Genomic DNA, 26,918 nt, shown 5'->3' on the forward strand with positions numbered 1-26,918 from the left:
AGTCTGATGCACACTTCCACTCTTGTTTCATGAGGATAAGCTTATTTTATGTGACTCTGTGTGTGTATGTTTCAGTGCTTCATTAGAGTTTGGAAACCTGGATGAAAGTTCTCTAGTGCAGGCAAATGGTGGTGATCTTAGTGCAGAAGACAGAGAACTATTGAAAGCTTATCATCACAGTTTTGATGATGAAAAAGTGGATCTGGATCTGATTATGCACCTACTTTACAATATCTGTCATAGTTGTGATGCTGGTAAGCACGTATTAAATTTTATTATTTTAATAAGTTACTGTGGATACAGCTTGTTTCAGATGTATTAGTGATTGCACTTGTCTTTGTGAATAGTAATAACTTAATACACTGACAAAGAGTCCTGTGGAACCTTATAGACTAACAGACATATTGGAGCATGAGCTTTCGTGGGTGAATACCCACTTCGTCTGAAGTGGGTACTCACCCACGAAAGCTCATGCTCCAATACGTCTGTTAGTCTATCCTAAGGTGCCACAGGACTCTTTGCCACTTTTACAGATCCAGACTAATACAGCTACCCCTCTGAAGCTTAATACACTGAAGTACTGCATGCAGATCCTTCGTGTGTTTACAAATACATGTTACTGGAGCATGTTTTTCTGTGATTTAAAATGAGTTTCCTATGTAACTTCTGTATTCTTCATTTTTTTTAAAAGGAGCAGTTTTAATTTTTCTTCCTGGATATGATGAGATAGTTGGCTTGAGGGATCGCATTCTGTTTGATGACAAGAGGTTTGCTGATAATGCTCACAGGTAAATTCTTTAGTCTCTGTTGCTGATTTTAATGCTTCTTAGTCTCACCCAAAAAAAAATAATTTTTTTTTTTAATTTCACTTCTGTTTTGCCGTTAGATATCAAGTTTTTATGCTGCATTCAAATATGCAAACATCAGATCAGAAGAAGGTGCTAAAAACTCCACCTCCGGGCATTCGCAAAATAGCAAGTATCAAATTACTTTTTTCAGCTGTTCTCTTTGATTCATGTCTTCACTTCTACAGTTACTATAAAAGAACTTTATTGTTGCAGATTCTTTCTACTAATATTGCAGAAACCAGCATCACAGTCAATGATGTTGTCTTTGTTATTGACTCTGGCAAGATGAAAGAGGTATGGCTGTATAAATTTTGGGTTAATATTGCTGAAAGAAATAGTGGAGAGAAGTGTGCAGTGGTACATATTTTAAGTAAAAATGTTAACAGTAGCGGAAGGAAAATGGTATTAGCAGGATTATTCCTGGCACATGTTATCAAATACATTGCATGTAACTGAACTTATTGATTCTTGAATGCATATCTTTTGACAACTGAAAGAATGTTATAAATGTTTAGTATGATTGTATTTTGCACTCAGATACCAAATTTAGGAAAATATGGTAATAATTTACAAATGTGGCAAAGAAGAAATAAAATTTTAATCAAGTACAACAACAAGAGATGTTTATGCTTAGCCCTATGGTAAAGCGAGAGGAAATGCAACTCACTTTCTGTGCTATACTAGGCATTATAAATTAAAAGAACCTGATAGCCAGAAAATTACATTGAACAGATCTGGCTTTGGCTTTAATTTTAAAAAGGTGTCTATATATTCGTAAGGAAGAGAAGTAGGTTCTAAATAAACACTTGGTTATAGTTAACTAGCTTTAAACATGCCCAGGTCCAATTACTGTAATTATTGTAGTTGAATTTAGCTTGATAATTAAGATAATTTACGTTGCTTTGTTTAATGTACCCTATTAAATCCAACTATTGCTCTTGTGATATGAACTCTACCTTAATATTGTAGAAGTCCTTTGATGCACTGAACTGTGTTACCATGCTAAAAATGGTGTGGATTTCAAAAGCCAGTGCCATTCAGAGAAAAGGCAGGTAATGTACACTTCACGTTGAATCTTATTTCACAAACTCGAACTTTGCATACGTTAAATGTAGTAAGGAGGCAGACCATTGCCTTTATAATAGGAAGTATTATGATGTGAACTGTCAATGTATTTCTTTCATCCAAATACAATTAAAATCATTTAAAAGCTTTGTGTCTCTATTATAATATTGGAGTTACTACTACAGGGAAAACATTGAGACTCAAATTAGGCTTGAATAATGTTAAAAGATTTAACCTAACCAGACTTTTGTATTGGGAAAATTGTTATAATATACAAGTCTGAAAATAGAAGTTCACTTATTTGCTTTTTTATTCACAATTCTTAGAGTTTGTCCACACTATAGATGGAAGAATTCTTCTGTTGACCTGGCACCAGGTCTTAAGTTGGCTTAACTATTTTTTTCTTGAGGGTGTGAATTTTTCACATTTCTGAGTGATGTAGCTAGGTTGATCTAAATTTTTGTTGTAGACCAGGCCTTGCTGTTTGCTGGTTTTTGAAAACATTTGGCCCTTATTTTCACTTATACTACAAGCATCACTTTGTGCCACTCTGGGAGTGTAAAGGGGCCTTAGAGAGTGAAAATTACACTTACGCCTACTTTAAAGCCTCTCTTCACTCATAGACTCATATAGAGTTTAAGGCAAGAAGGGACAACCAGATCATCTAATCTGACCTTCTGTATGTCACAGACCCTCCCCACTATCTAGCAACCTCACACTGCTGCCAGAGTCAATCTTAGTATAATTGACAAATCCATTTGTATTTAAGTCAGGTGTTTCTTCCTGAAGAGTTTCCACCTGCTCTCTTTTGATCCTGCAATGGAGTTATAATTGTCCAGTTTGGTGATTTAATTTTTTTGTTTTAGGAAGATTAGATCATTTTCCTGGAAAATCTAAGTCTGCGTGTTTAAAAAAAAAAAGTAGTATATTTATCTTTGTGTTAAATGTGCTTGACTGTAGATCTCCTTTTGTTTTTTCATTATGAGCTTTTTTTTTTTACACACTTTTTGTATTTGATTCTCAGCTGTCTTTTTAAGTAATATTTTGTTTCTAAGGGCTGGACGCTGTCGGCCTGGAATCTGTTTCCGACTCTTCAGCAGGCTCCGATTTCAGAATATGTTGGAATTTCAGACGCCAGAACTTCTAAGAATGCCACTACAGGTGGATCGTCACTTGAAAGCTATTATTTTTTTCTGTTGTTTTACCATAAGTCTACGCATTGTTTTACAAAACATATGCTGGAAAAAAAGGTCCCTGTCTTGAATACTTATAACCTTGGGTATATTTAAGGATGTAAAAATACGATATGGGATAATTTGTCATGTTCCAAGAAAGTGTAGAGGCATTATGGGAGCAGAGATAGGGGCTGGGGAGTAACATAAAACCATGGATGGGTGCTTGGTATCTGAATTGGGAAGCTGCTTAAGGCAAGTCATTCATACTTCTGAGTATGAAGCGGAGGATGGGAGGAGAAAACAAGACGGGCACTTGGAGTGCCTCTGGAGAAGCACAAGTGTAGAATAAAATAAGATGAGATCTATGTGGATAGTTCTAGAGTTAAGTCAATGTTTGTTTTTCTAGGGACCTTTAATTTAATATGGATATAAAAATATCTGTGAGATAATAAAGAAAATAGATTGCAAGATCTCAGCCTACAGTTAAAATTTGAAGTTGATGTTTCATTTTATCAGCTTACTAAATTGATCTGTTGTAGCATACAGTAACACAGCAGCTCTGCTCCTGAAGCTGGACTAGTTTTAATTTAAAAGAACCGATTTAGTAATTTGTTAAAGGATATTGTCATTTAAAAATCACACTTTCAGAAATTTTTACCTCCAGTAATCATGAATAACATTGATGATTCCTATAAGTAAGAGATGAGAACAGTGTATTTCTCAGGTTTTTCCAAATTATTTTGTATATTTGATAGTGCTATAAAGGAAAATATTACTGTTACTCACACATTTGGGGGGGAAACTCAGGGCATATGTACTATGTGATACTCAACTCACTTTTTTGAAATCAGCTAGATTTCAGAATGACAGTGTATTTATAGTGCGCTAGTTTTACTTAAAAGACAAACTGCAAATGAGATTTTAAAGTAGCGATATGTCCAATAACTTTTTAATAAGTATTTTAGTACTTGTGTCATGGATAGTGTAATGGATAAATGAGCTGTAAGAGTGTGATACTTAAGCTATTTTTTTTCTTTAATTTAAAAAGGAAAAATAGAGACAACTTATTTTTTAGTGTTCACTTCGTCCATTGCCTCTCTATATTAGTGTTTACATAGTGTTCTATCTTCGATGCAGACATATGCAGTACTACAATCTTTTAGTCTAAAGATTTCTTCAGTGATCATGAAAATCTTTAAATGTTTACATTTCTTATTTTTTGGTCTAGCCCCATTGTTAACAAACTTATAAAGAGGCCAAAACTGAGTGTGTAATTTTACCTGTTTTGCTTGCACAATGTAGGTGCTTATGTATTGTATAGAATACTGCATTAATATTTTGATGCAGAGTTGCTTTTTTGCACAATTTGCATTCACTCTATACCTAATGATTTGTGTTGTGGGAGGAGAAGATATAGTATTTTACCATTTGCTTTGTTAATTACAGATTTTCTCTTTGTTAAGATTTGAATGATGTATCCTATTATGTATATTTAAGGTTGAACGTAAAGTCCATATTCAGTATAAGAAACTGATTTTTTTGGAGGTTTTCGTAAATGGTTTTCCATTTTTAATTTATAGGAACTTTGTTTGCACACAAAACTGCTAGCACCAATTAACTGTCCAATTGCTGACTTTTTGATGAAAGCCCCAGATCCTCCGCCATCCTTAATTGTGAGAAATGCTGTTCAGATGCTTAAGGTGAGTAAATGAAATAGATGTATACATTAGTATTTTGTTTATTACCTCTGTTCTTGGTGGCACAGACATTAATGTAGGTGGGAGACTTTCTACATTCAAGAGGCATGCTGTTCCCAGACAAAGCCTCTATTTGGGTAGTGGCTTAATGGAAGTCTTCTTGTTAAGTGGTTTCAGGCTTTCACTTTGTGCTGACCAGGCTAATGCTATACCCTGGGTAGGGGAAGATATTCATTTACTCTTCACCAGATGTAACCATCATTTATCCAAAGCCTTTATCCATACTATCCAGGCAAGCAAGGACATAAACAAATAGCTGTTACATCTTTTTTTATTGTTCTCAGGCACTTTTGGGTGGGGGAGGCGGGGGTCTGTGTTGCCACTACTTACTCCTAGAGATTGTAGCCTTCTTGACCATCCTGGCTGAAGGAATGGGGAGGAGGAATAAAGAAGTCATTCCAAACTTGGGTCTGATTATGTTGCTAGTATATGGTATTTTACTAATCCTATCACTTGGATGGTGTGCTCTTCCTGCTTTTATGCTAAACTTGCTAGCTTCTCTTTCCTTTTTTTTTTTTTAAAAATCAGACAATAGATGCCATGGATACCTGGGAAGATCTCACGGAACTTGGTTATCATCTGGCTGACTTACCTGTAGAGCCACACCTTGGTAAAATGGTGTTGTGTGCTGTTGTTTTGAAGTGCCTGGATCCTATTCTTACCATTGCTTGCACTCTTGCATATCGAGACCCTTTTGTCCTACCTACACAGGCCTCACAAAAACGTGCAGCCATGCTGTGTAGAAAACGTTTTACTGCAGGAACATTTAGTGACCATATGGCGCTTCTCAGGGCATTCCAGGTATTATTATTTCATCTACAGAAGGAGTATTGATGGCAATAGTTAGTTTACATATAAAAGTAATGGTACACTTTAAAGCAGGGATGGCCAACCTGAGCCTGAGAAGAGTCAGAATTTACCAAAGTACATTGCCAAAGAGCCACAGTAATACGTCAGCAGCCCCCCCATCAGCTCTCGCCCTGGCTCCCAGCACCTCCTGCCCACTGGCAGCCCCACCGATCAGCCCCTCCCGCTCCCTCTCCTCACCTCCCAATCAACTGCTTTGTGGCTACAAGAGGCTCGGAGGGGGAGGGGGAGGAGCAAGGGCATGGCAGGCTCAGGGGAGGGTGTGGGAAGGGGTGGAGTGGGGGCAGGACCTGTGGCAGAGCCAGGAGTTGAGCAGTGAGCACCCCCTGGCACATTGGAAAGTTGGCGTCTGTAGCTCCAGCCCCAGAGTCGGTGCCTATACAAGGAGCCGCATATTAACTTCTGAAGAGCCGCATGTGGCTCCAGAGCCACAGGTTGGCCACCCCTGCTTTAAAGTTATAGCTGGACTGTAAGTCCTTTGTGAAGAATTTCAGTATTTCCTAGTAGACTGTCCCTTTGTAGACTCTTTCCTAGTAGACTCTCCCATTGAACCCACTAGAAATTTTATATGTGAGGAAATTTTTTAATCTATTAAGCATGATTTTGCTGACCTAATTCAATTCTAAATGTTGTAGTTGATGATGTATTTCTAATTTTAAATTACACTTAATCTGTTACCAAAAAGTAATAATTTTGAGATGCATTATATTGACTTGAGAGAATTTTGCTTGATGATAACAGAAAAAACATCCAGATGGCTTAATGCCTTTAAACTTTTGTTTCTCTCTTCAATTGAAGTGCATTGTACTATACTCAAATAAAATACAATAAAAAATCACATGGAAGGTTTGAGTTTAAACACATTTGTAGGCATTTGAAAAAATATTTTTCTGCAGGCGTGGCAGAAGGCACGAAGTGATGGCTGGGAGAGAGCCTTCTGTGAGAAGAATTTTCTCTCTCAGGCTACTATGGAAATCATCATAGGAATGAGAACACAGTTGCTCGGTCAGCTCAGAGCATCAGGTAACTAATTAAAAAAAAAACCAAGAAGAGGTTTTTGAACAAACTAGATTTATTATGAAGTGAATTATTCAAATTTTAACAAGAATGAAATTCAAGGCCATCCTAACTTCTTCTTTGTGTAATACATATTAATACAGACTCTCAAAAGCCAAGTTTGATCATCGCATTATGCAACATAGCCCGTTTCAGGTTAAACAAGTTTAACACACAGTGAGTTAGTTGGATTCTTAAGTCCAGTTGAGCTTTGAACGGTGCAGGTCCTAAGAAGAAGAAGATGGCTCTAAGCTGGCTTTCCTCTCCTGGGCCCAACTGGTGGACTGAACTGGCTTATTGTGGTGTAACTTGGAGTGACCTAATGGCTGTTCTAAATTATTTTGGCTAAAATGGTCCAGGATCTGGTCTGATGTTTCATTGGGATTTCTATTCCATTAAATAACTTACATATACAAGGTCTTCATTCTCAGTATTTTGTATGCAATAAAGAGCCATTTTATTTTAGTATATCAAAGCCCACTAACTTGAAGGGTCTCAACCAAATTGTTGCATTAAATATGGAAATAATACATACTATGTTAGCTAGTATGAAAGTTATAAAAAGCAGTGTGGGATTTCATAAAATAAAGCATAAATACATTGTTTTCACTCAAATGGAAATTTAAAAATGTATGATTTTTAAAACATCCAGGAATCTTTTTTCCTCGGTTTAGGTTTTGTTAGAGCCAGAGGTGGAGGCGATATTCGAGATGTTAACACCAACTCTGAAAATTGGGCTGTAGTGAAAGGTGCTTTAGTGGCTGGGATGTATCCAAATCTAGTGCATGTGGATAGAGAGAACCTCGTATTGACTGGCCCGAAGGAGAAGAGAGTGCGATTTCATCCTACCTCTGTTCTTAGCCAGCCTCAGTATAAAAAGGTAACATTTCTAAACGAATAGCCCACAAGTAAGAACAGATTTCGTTGTTTGTGAAAAGTTATAAAAATGTCTCCTCTTAGTTCTCATTCCTTTAAAAGAGCGTGTGCATGCATGAAATTAACCACTATAGGGAAGATAAAGAAAATGTTTTTGTAAATTGGCTGGATGGGTTGTAGTCAGCTTATGTTTTAAAAGCAGTATATGTTTAGTCGTCTTCACCTGGACTGAAACCAGAATCATCTTATCTTGGGGAATGAGACAAAATTACCAAACAATGTCATGGAGTTGTTTTGAAGATTTATTGACATGTAGTGTTGACTGAGTTTGGACTGACAGTAGCAACTAGGATTTCTGCCCTGAAGCATTAACCTAGATTTTCTTTGGATATTATTGTTTTTAACTAAAGAAACTTGGCTATAAAGCTATAATAAATTTTAATTTTTACTGTACTTTATTTTACAATCCTAAACTATAAAACAGTTTATTGGGCTGCAGATTTGTTATGGCATTAAAAAAAAAAAAATCTCAGAGCAGTCACAGTAAATTTAGTAAAAGTCACAGGTTTGGGAGAAAATGCTGTGTAAACTCATGGGAGTACCATTTAACGAGTGTGCGGATGAGCTATGGGCGGGGGTTCTACCCCGAGGGAATGGACGACCCTGCAGTGGGGCCGGAGGGCTCTGCAGCAGCAACTCCTATCCCACAGTGTTGGGCCTGACTCCTTGCTGTGGCCATTTCAACCTGGTGTATGGCATTACAGTGCTGCTCGGGTTTGGCCTGGCCACCCTTCCGTCATGATTGGTACTGTGACCCCGTGTGCCACATTGTCATGGACTAATGGAAAAATCACAGTGTCAGTGACACTTTTATGACTGTGACAACTCTGCAACCAGTTTATTTTAAATTGTTCTTGAATGTTTTGATTATCTAACATATAAATGGTACAAGAGCCTTGTTTTGCTTTTGCTAACAGATTCCTCCAGCAAATGGTCAAGCTGCAGCAATTCAAGCACTCCCCACAGACTGGCTTATATATGATGAAATGACTAGAGCACACAGGATAGCCAACATCAGATGCTGTTCAGCTGTGACGCCTGTCACTGTGTCCCTCTTCTGTGGTCCAGCTCGGTTGCCAAGTAATGCTTTACAGGAGCCCTCATCCTTTAGAGGTACAGTATACTTGGAATTAGAAGTTTTCAAATAATATACAATACTCTGACATATTGGAACGTCAGTGCTGCTTATACAGGAATATTTAATGCACTTTGGGTAAATTGTGAGGGTCAAAGCCAAAACCATAGCTCTTGCAACCATCCAAAAATGTGTTAATGGTCTCATAGCAAACGTCCTGGAATTTTTTTGAACTATACTATTTAAAGAGTAAATAATGGAATATTAGAAAATGGAAGAAAAAATGAATGCCTTTTGTCCGGTGCATAAGGATTGGACCCTCATTGGACCTGAGGAATAAAAGCAGTGCTGAAGTAGAGGTATAGTAATCAAAAAGTAGAGGTAGATACTCCAAATTAAAAAACTCTCTTGTGAGAAGTTTTATAGTAGTAAATTAAACAGAAAACTTATATTTTAACATTCACTTTAATTAGAATTAGGGAAAAAAGAGAGAATGTTAAACAGAAAAGTTCAAAACTAGTGGGGGAAGAAATTTAATTTTCATATTTAAAATACAAGTACACCATTTAATAAAAATGCTGACTTAACTTTTATTTTTTGAATTATGTTAATTTAGTGGATGGTGTTCTTAATGATAGTAGTGATAGCGAGATGGAAGACAGAACAACTGCTAATCTGGCTGCATTGAAGCTAGATGAATGGCTACATTTCAAACTGGATCCTGAGGTAGGTAATGTATTAACTGAATAATTCTACCCCTTTTCAAGAAGCAAATACTGTTTGCTTTCTGAATCTCTTCCCTTTACTGTGATTTTTAAAATAGTTGGGTCTTCCAGAATTTCGTTGAAAATAATTGCGCATCTTTCTTTAAAACACACACAAACATGCACCCCACCCTTAGGAGACCTAAGTAGAAATGCTTGGTTGAAATAAGCAACAAGGTTTGGTTTGTTTTTGTTTTTTTAAGGATTCAGTGTGACTGTAGTCAAGGCTTGGGTATATCATATATTGACATAAATATGCTTACTTGCCCACAACTTTTCTTAATGTCTTTGCAAATTATCAGATATATTTATACAAGACAGAAGGGTTTTTTCACAACCTGCCTTCTCCTGAATTAATCAAGAACTGTAGTAATAAATGTAATGTAATGCATTTCTGCTATTGGAACAAATTAATGTCCTTATGCTGCAATGAGATCCATTAGTGTAGATACCTGTATGTATGAGTCCTATTGAAGTCTAAGTCTTGGAACCTAATAGGTACAAGGATGTGCATTATCAAATGTAGGATTAGAACCTCATGTTGTAAACGGGCTTATAACTATACAGATCACTGAAAAGTAAGATGGTAAGGGAGAATATATTATAAATGGAATACAGAAACACTGGAAAGTATGAATGAAAGAAATCTGGGATTTTGGCGTGTGGGGGTTATATTTGCTTCCGGTTTGAGTGTCACTTTTCCAAATCTGTTTGCCATCTCCTTTACACCAGAAACCATTGTAAAAATAACACCACTGTTAAATGTATGCATCAGAGTTTGCTTGGGGACCAAATAAGAAAAAAGTCAGTGAGTCTTCCATTTGGGAATTCCCTTAAAACTTGTTCAGTAAATAAATTTCTGTCCTTGTGCAGTGTCTGTTTGGGGGGGGTCCATCAAACATTATCGAGATGCACAGGTCTTAACTTTTTTCTTCTGGCAGCTCCTACATTTCTATAAGGGAAGCTACCTTTTGTATTTTCCTGTTTTAACTGCACGCAGCCATTAAGTGAATCCTGTTGAGCACCAAACACACATCAACGCTATGCTGCTTCCGCTTCCTTAGGTGGTGCTGCACAGCAGAACCCGGTTAGGTAGCCTGAGGAAAGGAGTAGCAGAAGCTAGAGCAAGCTGGGGGCAAAGTGATCACTTCTGGAGTTGAAGAGGGCAAGCGGAAAGAGCCAAATATGAGAACTGTCATGGGTGAATTTAGAGAGTGCAAATCTTGAGGGAGGTGGGGAATGAGTGGTAATGATAATGATAGTAATTGGGAAGTTGCCAATCTTGAGTGAATCTGGGTTGGGAAAGAATCTGCCTGGGCACCATTGGGCAAATCTGGGCATCAGTTCTGTAGGGAGGAGATGTTGTGGTGCAATCTGGAGTTGGCAGGAGAAGGAAAGGCAGAGATGGTTGGAAGGAAAAATAGGAAATGCTGAGATACAGAGTTTTGTGGGGGAGCAAACAATCTCTTCCCTTTTAAGTAGCAGGTGAAAATACACTAATGAGACAGGCATTTTAGCTTAATGCCCCCTCTTAAAATTGTATTAGGATGAAGAGCGTGGTCTACTAGGCAAAAGCGTATCAGACCCAATACAGACAAATGTGGAGATCTGCAGAATGCTTTTAAAGTGAGCTAGGAAGGCTTTGACTAGTTCACATAATGTCCACGCTGAACTGTTACTTAAACCATTTGTTTTAGCTGAAATCTATTTGAAGGAAAGGCATTCAGTTAAGACTTTTTTTTTAAATCCAACTGTGACAGAAGCGTGCATGTATTTGGAAAGAGAATTAATAGAGAAAAGGCATAAGGCAGGGGCGGGCAAACTTTTTGGCCTGAGGGCCACATCGGGTTTCCGAAATTGTATGGAGGGCTGGTTAGGGGAGGCTGTGCCTCCCTAGACAGCCAGGCGTGGCCTGGCTGCGGCCCCCGCACCCGCTTCTCACCCCCTGATGCCCCCCCCCCCCCGGAACCCCTGCCCCATCCACCCTTCCCTATCCCCTGACCGCCCCCAGACTCCCTGCCCCTGACTGCCCTCCGCCACCCCATCCAACCCCCACTCTCCTTCCTGACTGCCCCCCTGGGTCCCCTGCCCCCATTCAACCCCCTGTTCCCTGCCCTCTGACTGCCCCGAGCCCTATCCACAACCCCGTTCCCTGACTACCAGTCCGAATTCCCCTGCCCTCTATCCAACCCCCCGACTCCCTGCCCCCTTACTGTGCTGCCTGGAGCTGTGGTGGTGGGCGAGTGAGCCGCGCTGCCCAGAGCACCAGGAGAGGAAGCCGTGCTGCCTGGCTGGAGCGAGGCACGCCACCGCGCAGCACAGAGCACCGGGTCAGGCTGCGGCTCTGCAGCTGCGCTGCCCAGCAGGAGCTCGCAGCCCTGCCACCCAGAGCATTGCGCCAGCGGCACAGTGAGTTGAGGCTGTGGGGGAGTGGGAACAACAGGGGAGGTGCTGGGTGCTAGCCTCCTAGGCCGGGAGCTCAGGGATCAGGTAGGAGGGTCCGTGGGCCAGATGTGGCCCGCGGGCCGTAGTTTGCCCACCTCTGGCATAAGGTAAAAGAAAAACAGGTGAACAAATGAAAAATAGGTTCTAAATAAAAAATTAGAGGTGGCTGAGAAATCTGAATAAGGAAAACTCAGGAAACATTCTGTTTTGTTGTATTTATATTTTATATAAAAAAAATGTTACTTTTAAAATAAAAAGTCAGGAAATAGAATTTCACAAGCAAAGTCATGGGAAAGATTAGATGGAGAAGCAACATAAAAGTGGTTTTAAAATTATTTCGGAAAAAAGTTGGAGAAGTGTATGCAGAAAACAAGACAATGTGAAAGGATAGTAGTTTTAAAACTGATTTTCAGTTTTACTCAGAAATTATGTATGCCACATTTTGGACGTTTTTCTCTCTAGAATGTCACATATTGCCGCTTTGTATATTGAGGGGGTGGGGGGGTCCTCTATCTGCAATCGGTCCTTTTTAACAGAGGTGAAATTCATTACAGGCTGCCAGTCTGCTGCTGCAACTCAGACAGAAATGGCATAGTTTATTTCTGCGCCGCATGCGAGCTCCTTCTAAACCTTGGTCTCAAGTTGATGAAGCGACTATAAGAGCAATCATAGCTGTTTTAAGTACTGAAGAGCAGTCTGCAGGCTTACAGCAACCTTCAGGAATTGGGCAAAGACCAAGACCTATGTCTTCTGAAGAACTACCCTTAGCATCTTCTTGGAGATCAAATAGCAGTAGGAAAAGCTCAGCAGAAACAGAATTCTCTGATGACTCTTCTAATGCTGAAAAGTAAGTTGGTAGAAATTAGTGGTAATTTTTTTAGGTGGAGGAGTGCTACCTGTATTTCCGTTTGTGGCAAAATCATGACAGTGATTGTTGAGTAGAGTGAAATAGTACAGTTTTCAATGGGACAAACTGTGAAAAGCAAGTCTGGTTCAAATGTGTGTATTCAACAGAAAATTTCACTTTTCACAGGCGACTACTCACAAAGTGAAAATTGGTCATTCTGTGCGGGTCTCACTTTCTTATTCCACCTGTGCCTACTCACCTTTTTCTCCTCCTCACACTTTTGCTATTCCATTTTAATTCTTCAGTCCCCACTTTGTTTTCATTTATCTCTTTCCTCCAATCTACTCATAAATGGCACTATGAAAAGCCATGCCCTGTTGAGACAGGAGCAAGTTATCAAATTTACTGGTGTAATCATTTTTATACTTTGAAGAAAATGTTACTTAATTTTATTTATGTATTTCCAAGGTACCTTGAATTCTTTCAGGTTATATATTTCAGGGAGCATGGTGGAGAAAATAGACCAATAACTATTTTTACAATACAAAGGTGACCAGATTGAAATCAAAGTCATGCCTCAACTAGATATGAAGTAAATTCTTATTGTTGTTTTGGTAGGTTTATGGCTGTTCTATAGGTTCCATTCCTCTAGAGGATTCTACAAAGATATGGATAGAAACAGATGTTTTTAATTATACCATGATAAATTTCAAATTTGTCATACAGTTGTTTAAACCTTGCATGATGCCTATGGATCATGATGCTAGGCATAGGTCTATTGTGTAGAAACAAGCACTTTTCTTTTCAAAGGCCTTTTTAAAAATAGTTGGTCTGAGGTTTAGTGTCTACTAAATGCAAGTCTAATACTAAGAAATGTAAACTTCAATAATAAAACACCTAACTCTGCTGTGTGGTACGACAGTTTTCGTTAGGCACCTAGCAGAGCTGTACATATGATATATTGTGATGGCATTAAAAATTGCTTCTTGCAGTGGTCTCCCACCATGCTTTGTGTGTCCATAATGTCAAGTCCCCTCGAAAGTAAAATGTTCTAACTTTACAAAAAAAAAACAAAACACCAAAATTATTTCTTAATTGTCAAACAGCGTGACACTTAAATTCAGAACCAGATTGATTGAGGGGTAGGGAAGGGAGCGATCTGTCTCATGCATCATTAGGAAGGAAGATCAACTGAAAGATCTTGCTGTCCTAAGAAGCATGAGTGGGTATGACAGAATACTATATATTTCCAAATATGTCTGTCCTCTGAGGGGGCAGCTTGCTGCCAGTGCACCCTCTCCACCAAATTTGTCTCTGGAAAGAAGGAACAGAAGCCCCATCCTCCAAAAACAAATAACTGGTATTTAAAGTTAACTGAAAATTGTTTAACCTGTTTAAGAAATGTAATGCATGTAGTCATTCTGAAGACTCTTGAAGCTTTAAATTTTTTTTTTGCTATGATTGCTGTTTGTACCAACCATTTGTTATGTTGAACAGTTTTATATCTTCACCTATCCTCCCTCAGAGTCCTAATGAAATCTACATCTCCAGCATTTCACCCGCCACAGAAATACAAAGAAAGAGGTATCTTGCATTCTAAACGAAGTTCAGATGACAGGTCAGATCAGTCATCTGTGAAATCCACAGACAGTAGTAGTTATCCCAGCCCATGTGCCAGTCCTTCTCCTCCATCATCTGGAAAGGTAAAGTATCATTTTATTCATAAATGTTCAACTGTAGAATATCTGAAGTAATCTTGCTGACATTCTTCAGAGGTAAAAAGAACAGTGGACCCTAATCGAGGCTCCTGGTCCCAATGTATAAAGTGCTATACAAATGTAAAGGAGTTCATGCCCCTAAGAGCTTACACTCTACAATAATACCCTTAGTACTATGGTTTGAACACAACAAAATTTATTATCAGAGGAATTCTTCATAGTGTGATGAATTGGAAAGCTTTTGGCATGCAGCATACAGAGCATGTTGCTACATATGTGTGCAAGAATATGTATCTTTCTTATTTACACATATACATTACTACTGAATTAAATTCACCTTGCTTTATCCTCATGGTTTTAGAATAATGTATGAAAATCATTAAATGTCATGCGCTTAATTATTTAGCAATCAGATTATCAAATTAATTAGTAGCATGACCTAATAGGCCTTTTCATCTTTCCAATGTAAAAAGGTCCCTTTAATGGGAAAATTTTGGTGCAGCCTTACTATGGAGGTATACTAGCATGCGTCTATAATCTGCCTTGGTAGTAAATTGTCTGAATCTGAGATTACCTTTAGGTACCAACCATACATAGAAAGGCAGAGATCTAAAAAGAGGTATCTAATCACTCAATTTGGGATGGTGGGTATAATATCCCTAGACTAATATAAAAGGAGTACTTGTGGCACCTTAGAGACTAACCAATTTATTTGAGCATGAGCTTTCGTGAGCCACAGCCCACTTCATCAGATGTATACCGTGGAAACTGCAGCAGACTTTATATACACACAGTCTGCTGCAGTTTCCACGGTATACATCTGATGAAGTGGGCTGTGGCTCACGAAAGCTCATGCTCAAATAAATTGGTTAGTCTCTAAGGTGCCACAAGTACTCCTTTTCTTTTTGCGAATACAGACTAACACGGCTGTTCCTCTGAAACCTATATACACACAGAGAATATGAAACACTACCTCCTCCCACCCCACTGTCCTGCTGGTAATAGCTTATCTAAAGTGATCATCAGGTGGGCCATTTCCAGCACAAATCCAGGTTTTCTCACCCTCCACCCCCCACACAAATTCACTCTCCTGCTGGTGCTAGCCCATCCAAAGTGACAACTCTTTACATAATCAAGTCGGGCTATTTCCTGCATAGATCCAGGTTTTCTCACATCCCCCCCACCCCCATACACACACAAACTCACTCTCCTGCTGGTAATAGCTCATCTAAACTGACCACTCTCCAAGTTTAAATCCAAGTTAAACCAGAACATCTGGGGGGGGGGGGAGGGGGGGCGGTAGGAAAAAACAAGAGGAAACAGGCTACCTTGCATAATGACTTAGCCACTCCCAGTCTCTATTTAAGCCTAAATTAATAGTATCCAATTTGCAAATGAATTCCAATTCAGCAGTTTCTCGCTGGAGTCTGGATTTGAAGTTTTTTTGTTTTAAGATAGCGACCTTCATGTCTGTGATTGCGTGACCAGAGAGATTGAAGTGTTCTCCGACTGGTTTATGAATGTTATAATTCTTGACATCTGATTTGTGTCAAGATGTCAAGAATTATAACATTCATAAACCAGTCGGAGAACACTTCAATCTCTCTGGTCACGCAATCACAGACATGAAGGTCGCTATCTTAAAACAAAAAAACTTCAAATCCAGACTCCAGCGAGAAACTGCTGAATTGGAATTCATTTGCAAATTGGATACTATTAATTTAGGCTTAAATAGAGACTGGGAGTGGCTAAGTCATTATGCAAGGTAGCCTGTTTCCTCTTGTTTTTTCCTACCGCCCCCCCTCCCCCTCCCAGATGTTCTGGTTTAACTTGGATTTAAACTTGGAGAGTGGTCAGTTTAGATGAGCTATTACCAGCAGGAGAGTGAGTTTGTGTGTGTATGGGGGTGGGGGGGATGTGAGAAAACCTGGATCTATGCAGGAAATAGCCCGACTTGATTATGTAAAGAGTTGTCACTTTGGATGGGCTAGCACCAGCAGGAGAGTGAATTTGTGGGGGGGGGGGTGGAGGGTGAGAAAACCTGGATTTGTGCTGGAAATGGCCCACCTGTTGATCACTTTAGATAAGCTATTACCAGCAGGACAGTGGGGTGGGAGGAGGTATTGTTTCATATTCTCTGTGTGTATATAAAGTCTGCTGCAGTTTCCACGGTATACATCTGATGAAGTGAGCTGTAGCTCACGAAAGCTCATGCTCAAATAAATTGGTTAGTCTCTAAGGTGCCACAAGTACTCCTTTTCTTTTTGCGAATACAGACTAACACGGCTGTTCCTCTGAAACTAGACTAATATAGTGCTTGCCACAATTTGAAAGCCATATAAAATGCATTAGGAGAATTCAGCTGCCATTTCATAAAGAATAATCTTGCATTCTAGTTCACAGCTGAGCATTAACATTTTTGGATGGTAAATTGATCAGCAATTGTACAACTGTATGTTTTAACTGAAATTTCCTTTTGCTACATTGAATACCTCTTACTCATTCTCCCCTTTTCTTTGGGTCTTTTCCATTTTGTCTTCCCTCATGTTCATTTCCCTTACTGTTATAGGAGATAGGGCTTTCCACCTACAGTTACACTGTATTCTTCGGTATCTGTTTAATGTATCTGAAAAATGCAAACTTCTTAATTGCAAAAATGTTCCTAAATCAGAATTTAGCCACTATTTCATAAGTCCACTCAAACCTTTTGCTTGTCAGGTGAAAATATTTTTTCATAACTTTTCTAGCCGATATTTTTAGAAAAAGTATCAGATTGGCGTGATCGCCAATGAAGTTGGTGTGCAATTTCTTAATAGACTGAGATTTAGCACCTGGATTTCTCCTGCTATTGTGGCTTTTGTTTGAGAGTCTGTTCCCCACCACTTCCTTTAATAACGTGCATCAGGGCCACACTCTCTGGTTCTCAATTTTGTGGCACTTGCATTATGTCTTGTAGCTTCACTGTGATAGCTATGTGCACTCCACAAGAGGAAATATTTCAGTCGACTGGTTGAGTTCAGTTCCACTCACATACATAGGGAGTATAGTATGCCTTCAGTCACCGTCTCTCTTCCCCTTTCTCACAGTATTTCCATAGATACTGATCCAGTCTGCTTCTTGCATTTCAATAAATAGGTTAGTGCAGGAGGCTGATATGTCTGGATCTGCTCTGTTTGCTCCTTTTTTATAACAATCTGTCTATCTTCCCCCCCAATTCTTCTGTCTCTAGCAGGTTTAATTGATTCCTTATTTAATTCTTTGACTCTTGATCTCTTGATTTTTTTTTTCCTAACCCTATAATACGGAGGGGAAAAAACTTTGCATTTCCTGGGTGTGACAAGGACATTAATAATTTACCTTAATCCTATCATAGACTGTAGCCTGCTTTACCAAAAGAGCTGTCAATTTCTAATTACTGCAGAGTGCTTAGGGCTATCCTTCTTTGAACTATTCTCCTAGTTATACTGTTCCCTAAATTAATAACTTTGGAAAATATGCCAAAAATTAATTTGTTCATCTCAAATGGGATGTTTGGCTATTACCATTTTCTTCTTCTCCTTGTTATTTTGGATAATGTTACTCATTTCTCATAATCTGAGTTGGTGGCAATTGATCTGCAGAAATGGAAATTTCTTACATGGCCGTGCCTGTCTGCAGACTTGTACCAACACCTGTCCTTCAATTGCTATTAGTCAGATAGCTAGTTTCAGTTGTCATTTCTTGTCACTTGCTTGTTAAAATTGAAAGTTATTAACTACACTTGAAATTTCTGCTTTGGAGGCTGTCAACTGGAACAGAGTCTGTGGATGAAGGAGTTACAGGTGTTACTTATGCTTGGTGGCCTCCTTGATTTTTACATGATGGGAAACAAACCTATCCTGTTTTCACTGGTGTAGTAAGAAATTCGTCTTTCTGCAAGACTATAATTCTGCTAGAACTTAGTGAAAAGAGGCTAAGCAGGGGATTTTTGCTTTGTTCAAATATTAGAAATGCAATTTGCTTCATTTTTGCAGGGATCCAAGTCTCCTTCACCCAGACCAAATATGCCAATTCGATACTTCATTATGAAGAGCAGCAACTTGAGAAACCTTGATATTTCTCAACAAAAAGGCATCTGGTCTACGACTCCAAGTAATGAACGAAAACTAAATAGAGCCTTTTGGGAAAGCAGCATGGTTTACTTGGTATTTTCAGTTCAAGGATCAGGACATTTTCAGGTGAGTCTTAAATTAACATTTAAAATTAGCTCATTCTGGTGGTCTCATATCAGTGCAACAAATTACCATGCACAGAACGGGAGTTTTGCTTATGATTTGAAATCTTTACAACTGTTTTAATAAGTAGTGATGGAGAAAGAACATTTCATATCCCTCTGGGGTCTCCCCTAACTAATGCAGGAAAGTCAATGAAAAGCCGAGGCGCTCTGGATGCAGTTCAGTCTTAGAGTAATGTTTGTGTCCTCCATGAGTTCTCTGGAATTAAAAACAAAGCGGGAAAATAATTAAGAGTATCCTCATTCTTTTCTTTCTCTGGCTGCTAAAAATATATGTAATAATGTACATTTGTCATCTTATTATGGCAACCTTCTCTAACAGTCATGGGGCTGTTTTAAAGACTTCAAGTGATGAAAAATCCACCACATCTCTAGTTGTTCCAGTTATTAATTAACATGGATCTTAAAAGCTTGTGCCTTATTTCTAGTCTGAATTTGTCTGGCTTCACCTTGTAACTATTGGATCTTGTTATGTCTTTGCCAGATTAGAGCCTCTTGTGGTCAGAAATTGCCTCATGCAGGTACTTGTAGACCATGATGAAGTAACATTTTAATCTTCTCTTGGATAAACTATATAGATTGAGCTTCTTGGTCGGGACTGTGTTTTGTTTGTAAATTACAAATGTAATTAGGTCGTGATCACTTGCACCTAGACAACTGATTTTTAGTTCAGTGATCAGATGTTCTAGATATAAACATAAATCAACTGGAAAATTAAAATATTATTGCCATGTACTTTATTGCTTTACTATACTTTTGACTGCATTTCAGTATACAAGATAATAAAATTTTAGTCAGTATTTTTCTTGTTTAAATTATCAAGACCTTGGGGGGAAAAAATTCCACATCAGTGTTAGACTCCCTGTTTAATATATTACATCAGGCATTTAGGTGAAAAAACTGAAGTGAAGTTGCAATTAGTTTCACTTGTCACCATTGAAATTTTCAAGATAGATTACAAAAACTAGTCTCTGCTGAACAAGTATTCCTTCTAATTTTAAATTTGCTCTGTTTTGCATGTTTTGGTCTAATTGCATTCCAGTACATGGAACAGAGTTTTGTAACTAGATTTTTTTAATACTTTTGAAGATCATTAAATACTTCTCATACATTTATATATCTTGTTGATTATTTCTGTCTTTGAACAAGGAAAGAAAAATAGTGCTGGATGAGGTGTTCAAGTACATTGAGTTGTTGTTCAGCTTCATTAAATATGAAAATTCTAATACCCCAGTATACAAATTGGCGATTCCGATCCAAAAATCCCATTCATATGCACCAAGGGACATGAATTGCATATGGAAAAATTTCATTCCTCTACTTAACTTTTCTATACCTCTGTTTCTCATCTGGAAAAGGAGTAAAATATACTTGTGTGCCTCTTGGGGGTGAGGTGAAGGATTGATGTTTGAGTGAAGTACTTTGTACCTTTAATCCAAGAATGTCAATGTAATACAAATGATTATTTTATTCCAAGATGGAAGGGTATTATTTGATTATATACAATCTGATTAGCTTTGTCTTTCAATTAAATATATGTTTTATTTTAAATTTTCCCACAGGGTTTTGCTAGAATGTCTTCAGAAATAGGACGTGAGAAAAGTCAGGACTGGGGCTCTACAGGCTTGGGAGGAGTGTTTAAGGTGGAGTGGATCCGGAAAGAAAGTCTTCCCTTTCAGTTTGCACACCACTTACTCAACCCTTGGAATGATAATAAGAAAGTACAAATAAGCAGGGATGGCCAGGTAGCATTTATTTTCATTTGAAATATGTTTACACTGCTCATTGTTGAATATACAGTGTATTTAAAAGGATATTGCTGGGGTGATTTTTGTGGTTTCATTACTCTCCATTTTATATAATAATCTTAATGCATGGGTTTTTTTCTTTTATGATTTTTAAGCCTCTGCTCACTCTTATCTTTCCTATCTGGTAAACTTCAATTCAGGTTATTGGCATGCTGGGTTGTGTTACCACTAACTTACTAAAGGCTTTGCTAGGTAAGAAGGAGGAGCGTCTCTTCAAAAGAAGGTTGAAATCTTCAGTATAGAGCAGAAGACATGGTATTGCAGAAGCAATACTCATTTATCATTCCCAATGTGTTTAACCCATGTATTTAAAAACTATAGAGAACACCATCTCACAGTGAATGATACATGCTGTAAAGCCTCCGGTTTTTTTGTTAAAAGAAATGTCTCTAAACCAATCAAGTCAGTGTATCTTCTTGCATGAAATGGAATATAAATGTACTTTTTACTGAATATTTATGAAAGGGAAGAAAATCATAGAATACAGGTCTTTTGAACACTTTGTTACATGCTTGACTATAATATTTTAAACAATGATAATGTCAAAAAGGAATTGGCAGGTAGTTTGATTACTTCATGAACTGTGGGAATGGACTTGGAGAGAATTTTTAGCACCTCAGATTTTTTTAGAAATTGATTAGCTGTGACTTTATCCAGATATATTGTACATTAAAATTGTCATATAATGCTGCCCTCCGAAAGCCTGTAAGTTTGTGCCAGTTGTAGTATCTACATGGCAATTTACTTAAAAGAAAAAGAAAAATGTAGGTCCTTATGCTCTAGAAACTCATCTGTCCTAAAGAGATAATAGTTTTGTGGTGTTCATCAACACTCTATTGCTAAGATGATAGTCAGAAATCCTCTGGAATTACTCCTTCTCCTGCACTGTTTTGCCTTGCCTTTCTGTGCTGCTTGGTTGAATCTTGTTCTAAATTGGGGTTGTTGTTTTTTATACAGAGTAAATAGGCTCATCAAATCCAGCCAACTTTTTGTTTAATTTGAAAACAACACAGTAGGCTTTCGCATGTCCAAGAGAACCTCATTTAATTGGAAACTAACTTGCTTTTCACAGTGTTTAAGAGGACCACAACTTGAGATGCATTTCCAGCCATACTCAGATTTGTCAGCAATGATAGCAAAAGTCCCTCTCACCCAAAAAGATTCAAAGCTGAGACCTTGAGTTTTTTGTATAGTTTTAGGAGACTGTATCACTATTTTGAAAGAGAGTTGGTGGGTGGGGTTTGATTCTCTCTGGGCCCAGTTCTCCAGACTGAGGCCACATGCGGCTAGAGGTATCAAACACACATAGTCTGCTGGGGACCATTTTACCAGCCAGAGTGACTGCAGTTGATGGCGTCTCCCCAGGCATCATGTAATGAAGTTTCCAGATCTGGCTCAATCCTGCGAATCCATGAATCTCTGGGATGGCCCCATGTGCAGTATCAAGGCATGCACCCCTTCACGAGTTGATGGAGGATTTGAGAGCATAGTGTGCTGGGGTGTTTTTGTCCATCCCGACAATGTGGCCAAAGGGCATGCAATGCTGCTTTTGAATATAATGAGCAATTGAAGGAAAGCCAGGTCTTCGCAAGTCTGTCACATTTGATGTGAAGTCAAACCACTTTATGCTCAGGTTTTTACAACGCATATGGGATGCTTCTAGGGTCCACATAGCAATACAGGCAGTAAACAGGATTGAGAGAGCCTGAACTTTTGTCTCAGCCCAAAGATGTTTTTGTGTCCGTAAGCGAGATATGGACTTGAGATAGTTTGTGGAGAATTCCCCCTGTGCAGGGAAACTCGCCACTGACCGAAGACTTGTGGAGGCAACTTTGCTACCTCCTGTGCGCAGCTACCCTTAGTTCTGAGGGTGAATTATGTCAGTGGGATGGGATGGGGAGGGGAAGGAATGTGGCAGAATGGAGCTCTACTGGGCCCAGTCCTCTACAAATCCTTATGCCAATGTCCTAAATGAGGGTTGCTTCTGTGCAACCCTGACTTGCACTGGAGTCTAGTAGCACAAATTAGTGAACTGTAACCAAATCCGTATGCCCCACTCTCCACTCAGCTGAACTGTTCTTGAACGGAGTGGAGCATAAGGACTCTAACTCTTTACATCTGTGTTCTTTTTTTTTAGTTGTGCTTAGGGTGTTCTTTTGTATAAACTAATGTTGTGTGAGAGTGTTAGAGTTCTGTAGCAGGTCTACCAGGAAAGAGCCCTGACCACTGTTCTAGGAAAAGTCATGGAGGAAACGTATAAACAGTTTGAATCATTTTATCTCAAAATTCTGAGAATACAGCCAATGGACACTTTACCATTTTACCTTTGCTTTTTTGGCTGAGCCAGGCTAGGTTGTATGCTCAACTTTTCTATTGTACTATAAAGGTTCTTATACCACACTTATCACCATAGTTTTTGAGTATCTAAAGTGATGATTTCTGTAAAATAATTTGTTGAACACCTGTATCTGATTTTACTTAGTATGTATCAATAGCAAATGGGATTCGCTCTTTCAAACAAAACAAAAACCAAACACTGTTTATTTTGTCTTTACCTCCATTGCTGTAACTGTCTTCTTTGTGTTGTGGCCATCCTGTAACATGCCTCTTAGCATTAAATGTGTCATTAAGTTTTCTTTCTTCTGGTCTGCAGGAATTGGAACCACAGGTTGGAGAACAGTTGCTACAGCTTTGGGATCGTATTTCTTTAGGAGAGAAAAACACAACTGATTGATTGACAATTTACAGTAACACGCTTGAGGTATTATATTGACATGTAAAGTCATATTTTTCTTGTGGTAGATCATCAGTAAACTTTTCCTGGTCTTTATACTATGTGTTTTCACCAGTTTTAATGGTAACTATCAGAGAAAATAGCTGCTGATGAATTTTGCTGGAGAAAGTATAGATTTGTTTTATTTTTTTTAACCTTTTTCTCCTTGAATTTTACAGTTCTGGCTGCTGAGACACATCTGTTTTATAACCACTAGAACCAGCACTGCTCAGCACCTACACAAATAGAAGGGGGAAAAGCCATGTAGTGAAATGAGCTGTTGGAATTGATACCATTTCTCTAAACTTGGCATAATAAAAATAAAATGGAGCAGGGTTTCAGTAAGCTCACAGTAATAAGTGTGATAACATCATTTTGCTAGTGTGGTTTTGACTGAATGAAAAATGATGTATGTTTTATTTGTGTGACATTCAGTCTGCAATTTATATCTAAACAATTTTGAAACTTTAAATATTAAGTTTACAACAATGGAGCAGGCTGAAGTTGCTGGTGGGCTTTAAATAGTACAGTAGGCAGTTAAATAGACCCTTTCCTTTCAGAGCAGCCCAATGCAGCAGAAGGTTTGGGAGCAACCAGTGTAATGTTAATTAGTCTTAGAATTTCACATTTTATCGTTTAGTTCTTGAGAACAATATTTTCCAGATGTAGTTGTTGAAGATTTCTCAACTTAGATGCTCAAGGCTACTTTTATTATTGGAGTAGAGCAGGATATATGCCGACAGCTGATGGGGGCAGACGGTGCACCTCCTAGCTAAATAAAAATTGCATTTAAATTTGCAGCATGAATGGAAAGAGAAGGAAGGCTCTCCCTTGCCTGAAGGTTGTTCCAGAGCGAGTTTCCAGTCCCCACTATCTTTTTAATGTGTGTACTCATAATTCCCTCTTCGTAAAATGGATACTTCTCTCATTGTTTCTTATTTCTCATCTGTACAGCAAGTCAATAAGCTTTTTCAAAGGCTGAAGCCAAAGGCAAAAACCTTGGGTTCTAGCAAGTAGCATCTTTTGTTGAAGACCTAATTTTCCAATTGCTCTCTTCGCCGACCTGCACATATGCTTTTGTATTGTTGTATATGTACATAGGGACCCATACTGTGTTACTTGACTTTTTAGGCTATACATGAAGTTCCTGCACTGCTTTGATGGGGAAGATAGAAGGCTAGCAGTTCAGTGATAACTTTCACTGAACTTTAAGTAGAATAGATAACATACTTTCCCTTTTAACACTCATTATTGTTTAGGGAAGATATGTAATCTTAAAAACTTTGGAAAGGACTGGAGTTCTATACTTTAAAACACTAACAAGAGAAAAAAAATCATGAGTGGCCTTAACATCAGGGAAAAGAGAGTGAAATAAGAAAATCCTTCTGTTTTATCTGTGGGAACATTGGTACAGTACATCAACTAAGATATTGTGCATGGATTTTTATTCTTAAGTTTTTCGTGTATAGATTTGACACACTTGGTTTGAGATCACCTGCAATTAGATTCTACTGTACATTGTTGTAATTACGTTTTCACTTGTTAAATTTTACTAACAATGACCATAGTTTCATATTATACATTTAACTGTTTAGTGTTTTGAAATTAGAAATAAGGAATTTCTGGAATAAAGTTGTTTCAGTTTTAGCTTTGTGATGTCTTCAAATCATTAGCCCTTGTATATAGAGTAGATAATCTTAGTAAAAATACTATTTGACCAAATTCAATGTAAATACTACAGTGAGTGGAAAAACACATTTTAAAAATGAAGTATATTATACAGAATGTAAAACGAATTTAGTAAATGTATTGAATTCTTCTTAGTTAGGTATGGAAGAAGTTGAGTTTTTTCTGAACCAAGATGATTTAAAGCACAGCGTAAAATATTTTGAATCAGGAATGGGTAGTAATTTCCATAATGACCACACTTCCTGCTGTTGTCTACATCTTTCATCTCAGTTTATGGGCCAATGATGCAAATGGAGTTTAGAGCCAGCTTTGGACATCAGGATGAGTTTTCCATTTTTTTTTAATTTTTTTTTTGAGCATGCCATCTCCGCTAATCCCTACAAAACCAGGGTAATTCAGTGCTGATAGAGAAAGGACACTAGAAGCTAAATTCTGTTTATCTTATAATTTACTAGAAATTCTGCCTCTAGTGAGAAGACAATTTACTGGTCCAGTGGTCTTGCTTTTATTGTTTCCTGGACAGATTTTTTTCATTTTTCCATGGAAGTAGCAAGACCTCTTCCTCTCTTGATCTCTCTTTATGGCTATTAGTTCCAGGTATTCACTATTTGTGTCTCAGCGGGAAAACTGGACTCAAGCCTCAGGCAGGACAAAATAAAAAATGAGTAATGGCTTGAGTACCAAGATCATAGGTAAAATTTGGGTTGTGCCATAAAGAAGCTACGAGTATAAGTAGGGGAGGGTCTTGAGAAACCTGATGGGTACCACAATAGTCGTTGTGACATGAGGATGCAAAGGAGTTAAAACCTCTAATTCATACATCTGTAAGGTCATTGTTATAGTATATTAATAATAATATGCTTCCCAATGGTTTATAAGGCCACTTTAACATGAGAGATAGAAAATCAAGTAATAGTGGATAGTTAAAGATTTGTAAATGCTCATCCTGTCGGTTTTTGACATGCAGTAATAATAATTGTGGTATGGTCTGAGGAGGGGTTTGTAAACACCTCTGCAATAAATAGCAATACAAGTTGATATAGGCAAAAACTTCCAGCAGAGTCTTCTACTAGATCTAAGTGTCTTCAGTCTTTACCACTGAAGAAGCTGTGTTATTGAGAGATGGATTTTGGAACTAAGAAGACTGAACATTTGTGGTGTTCTCCTTTTGCTGTTCAAAGTCACTTTCAGGCATTTGTATATTTCTAAATAAAAATACAAGAGGAATGTTTATTAATCCTGACTGTCAATCATTTTCTCACCTAAATTAGATAACTATTTTGACTTGACAAAGTAGTTATCTAGTTTGGTGACACAAATATTTAAATATAGGGTGTTAAATTGCATGATGGTGATTAGTTTCCAATACATTCACACAAACATATCTTGATGTTTAGACCAGGGGCCTGAATTTTAGCCCGGCCTTTGCTTAGACTCACTTTGGGATGTAAAGGCTTGTCTACATTAGAAGGTTCCACTGGTGGAACTGTCCTATTGGTGGGAAGTGCCGTGCCCCTATACCCAAATTCTCTTATTGATGGTTCTTCGCACATTTGTCCATTTAAGTCCATAGGAAGTTCATTGATATAGTGCTAGCCTGGACACTTCCTCCTGCCCCTGCCCCCCAAACACACACACACACACATCTAAGGTAACTGAATTACTGAAAAGAGTCTTCTGCAACATGGGACAGTAGCAGGAAGTGGTCTGTCTGGTCAACTTTGTATATTCCACTGCTTTGGGGTCATGTCAGCTGTATATCAACCACCTCCTCAAATCCTACTGGCTCAAACATGAGCACTAGAGGCATTTTTTGAGGGGA

The 26,918-nt window shown here is 38.2% G+C and overlaps 1 protein-coding gene across 3 annotated transcripts in view; it reads left to right on the forward strand.

Annotated features, from left to right (window-relative positions):
- YTHDC2 (YTH N6-methyladenosine RNA binding protein C2) overlaps nucleotides 1–25,054 on the forward strand; it is a 55,808-nt gene extending 30,754 nt beyond the window's left edge. Inside the window, exons 13-30 of one of the 3 annotated variants that reach the window (XM_048849899.2) lie at nucleotides 76–254; nucleotides 692–788; nucleotides 887–974; nucleotides 1,062–1,142; nucleotides 1,818–1,900; nucleotides 2,969–3,074; nucleotides 4,669–4,788; nucleotides 5,374–5,646; nucleotides 6,609–6,735; nucleotides 7,443–7,648; nucleotides 8,622–8,817; nucleotides 9,396–9,505; nucleotides 12,543–12,835; nucleotides 14,361–14,538; nucleotides 18,567–18,770; nucleotides 20,389–20,571; nucleotides 23,288–23,395; nucleotides 23,587–25,054. In XM_048849899.2, coding sequence (XP_048705856.1) covers nucleotides 76–254; nucleotides 692–788; nucleotides 887–974; nucleotides 1,062–1,142; nucleotides 1,818–1,900; nucleotides 2,969–3,074; nucleotides 4,669–4,788; nucleotides 5,374–5,646; nucleotides 6,609–6,735; nucleotides 7,443–7,648; nucleotides 8,622–8,817; nucleotides 9,396–9,505; nucleotides 12,543–12,835; nucleotides 14,361–14,538; nucleotides 18,567–18,770; nucleotides 20,389–20,571; nucleotides 23,288–23,368 — 2,605 coding nt within the window. In that variant the 3' untranslated portion in view covers nucleotides 23,369–23,395; nucleotides 23,587–25,054. Of the gene's footprint in view, nucleotides 1–75; nucleotides 255–691; nucleotides 789–886; nucleotides 975–1,061; nucleotides 1,143–1,817; nucleotides 1,901–2,968; nucleotides 3,075–4,668; nucleotides 4,789–5,373; nucleotides 5,647–6,608; nucleotides 6,736–7,442; nucleotides 7,649–8,621; nucleotides 8,818–9,395; nucleotides 9,506–12,542; nucleotides 12,836–14,360; nucleotides 14,539–18,566; nucleotides 18,771–20,388; nucleotides 20,572–23,287 lie in introns of all 3 variants that reach the window. The other 2 variants (XM_048849900.2, XM_075128610.1) reach the window with 2 other exon arrangements.
- The last annotated feature ends 1,864 nt before the right edge of the window (nucleotides 25,055–26,918 follow it).

This window comes from Caretta caretta, chromosome 5 (genome assembly GCF_965140235.1).
Source record: "Caretta caretta isolate rCarCar2 chromosome 5, rCarCar1.hap1, whole genome shotgun sequence".
Lineage (NCBI taxonomy): Eukaryota > Metazoa > Chordata > Testudines > Cheloniidae > Caretta > Caretta caretta.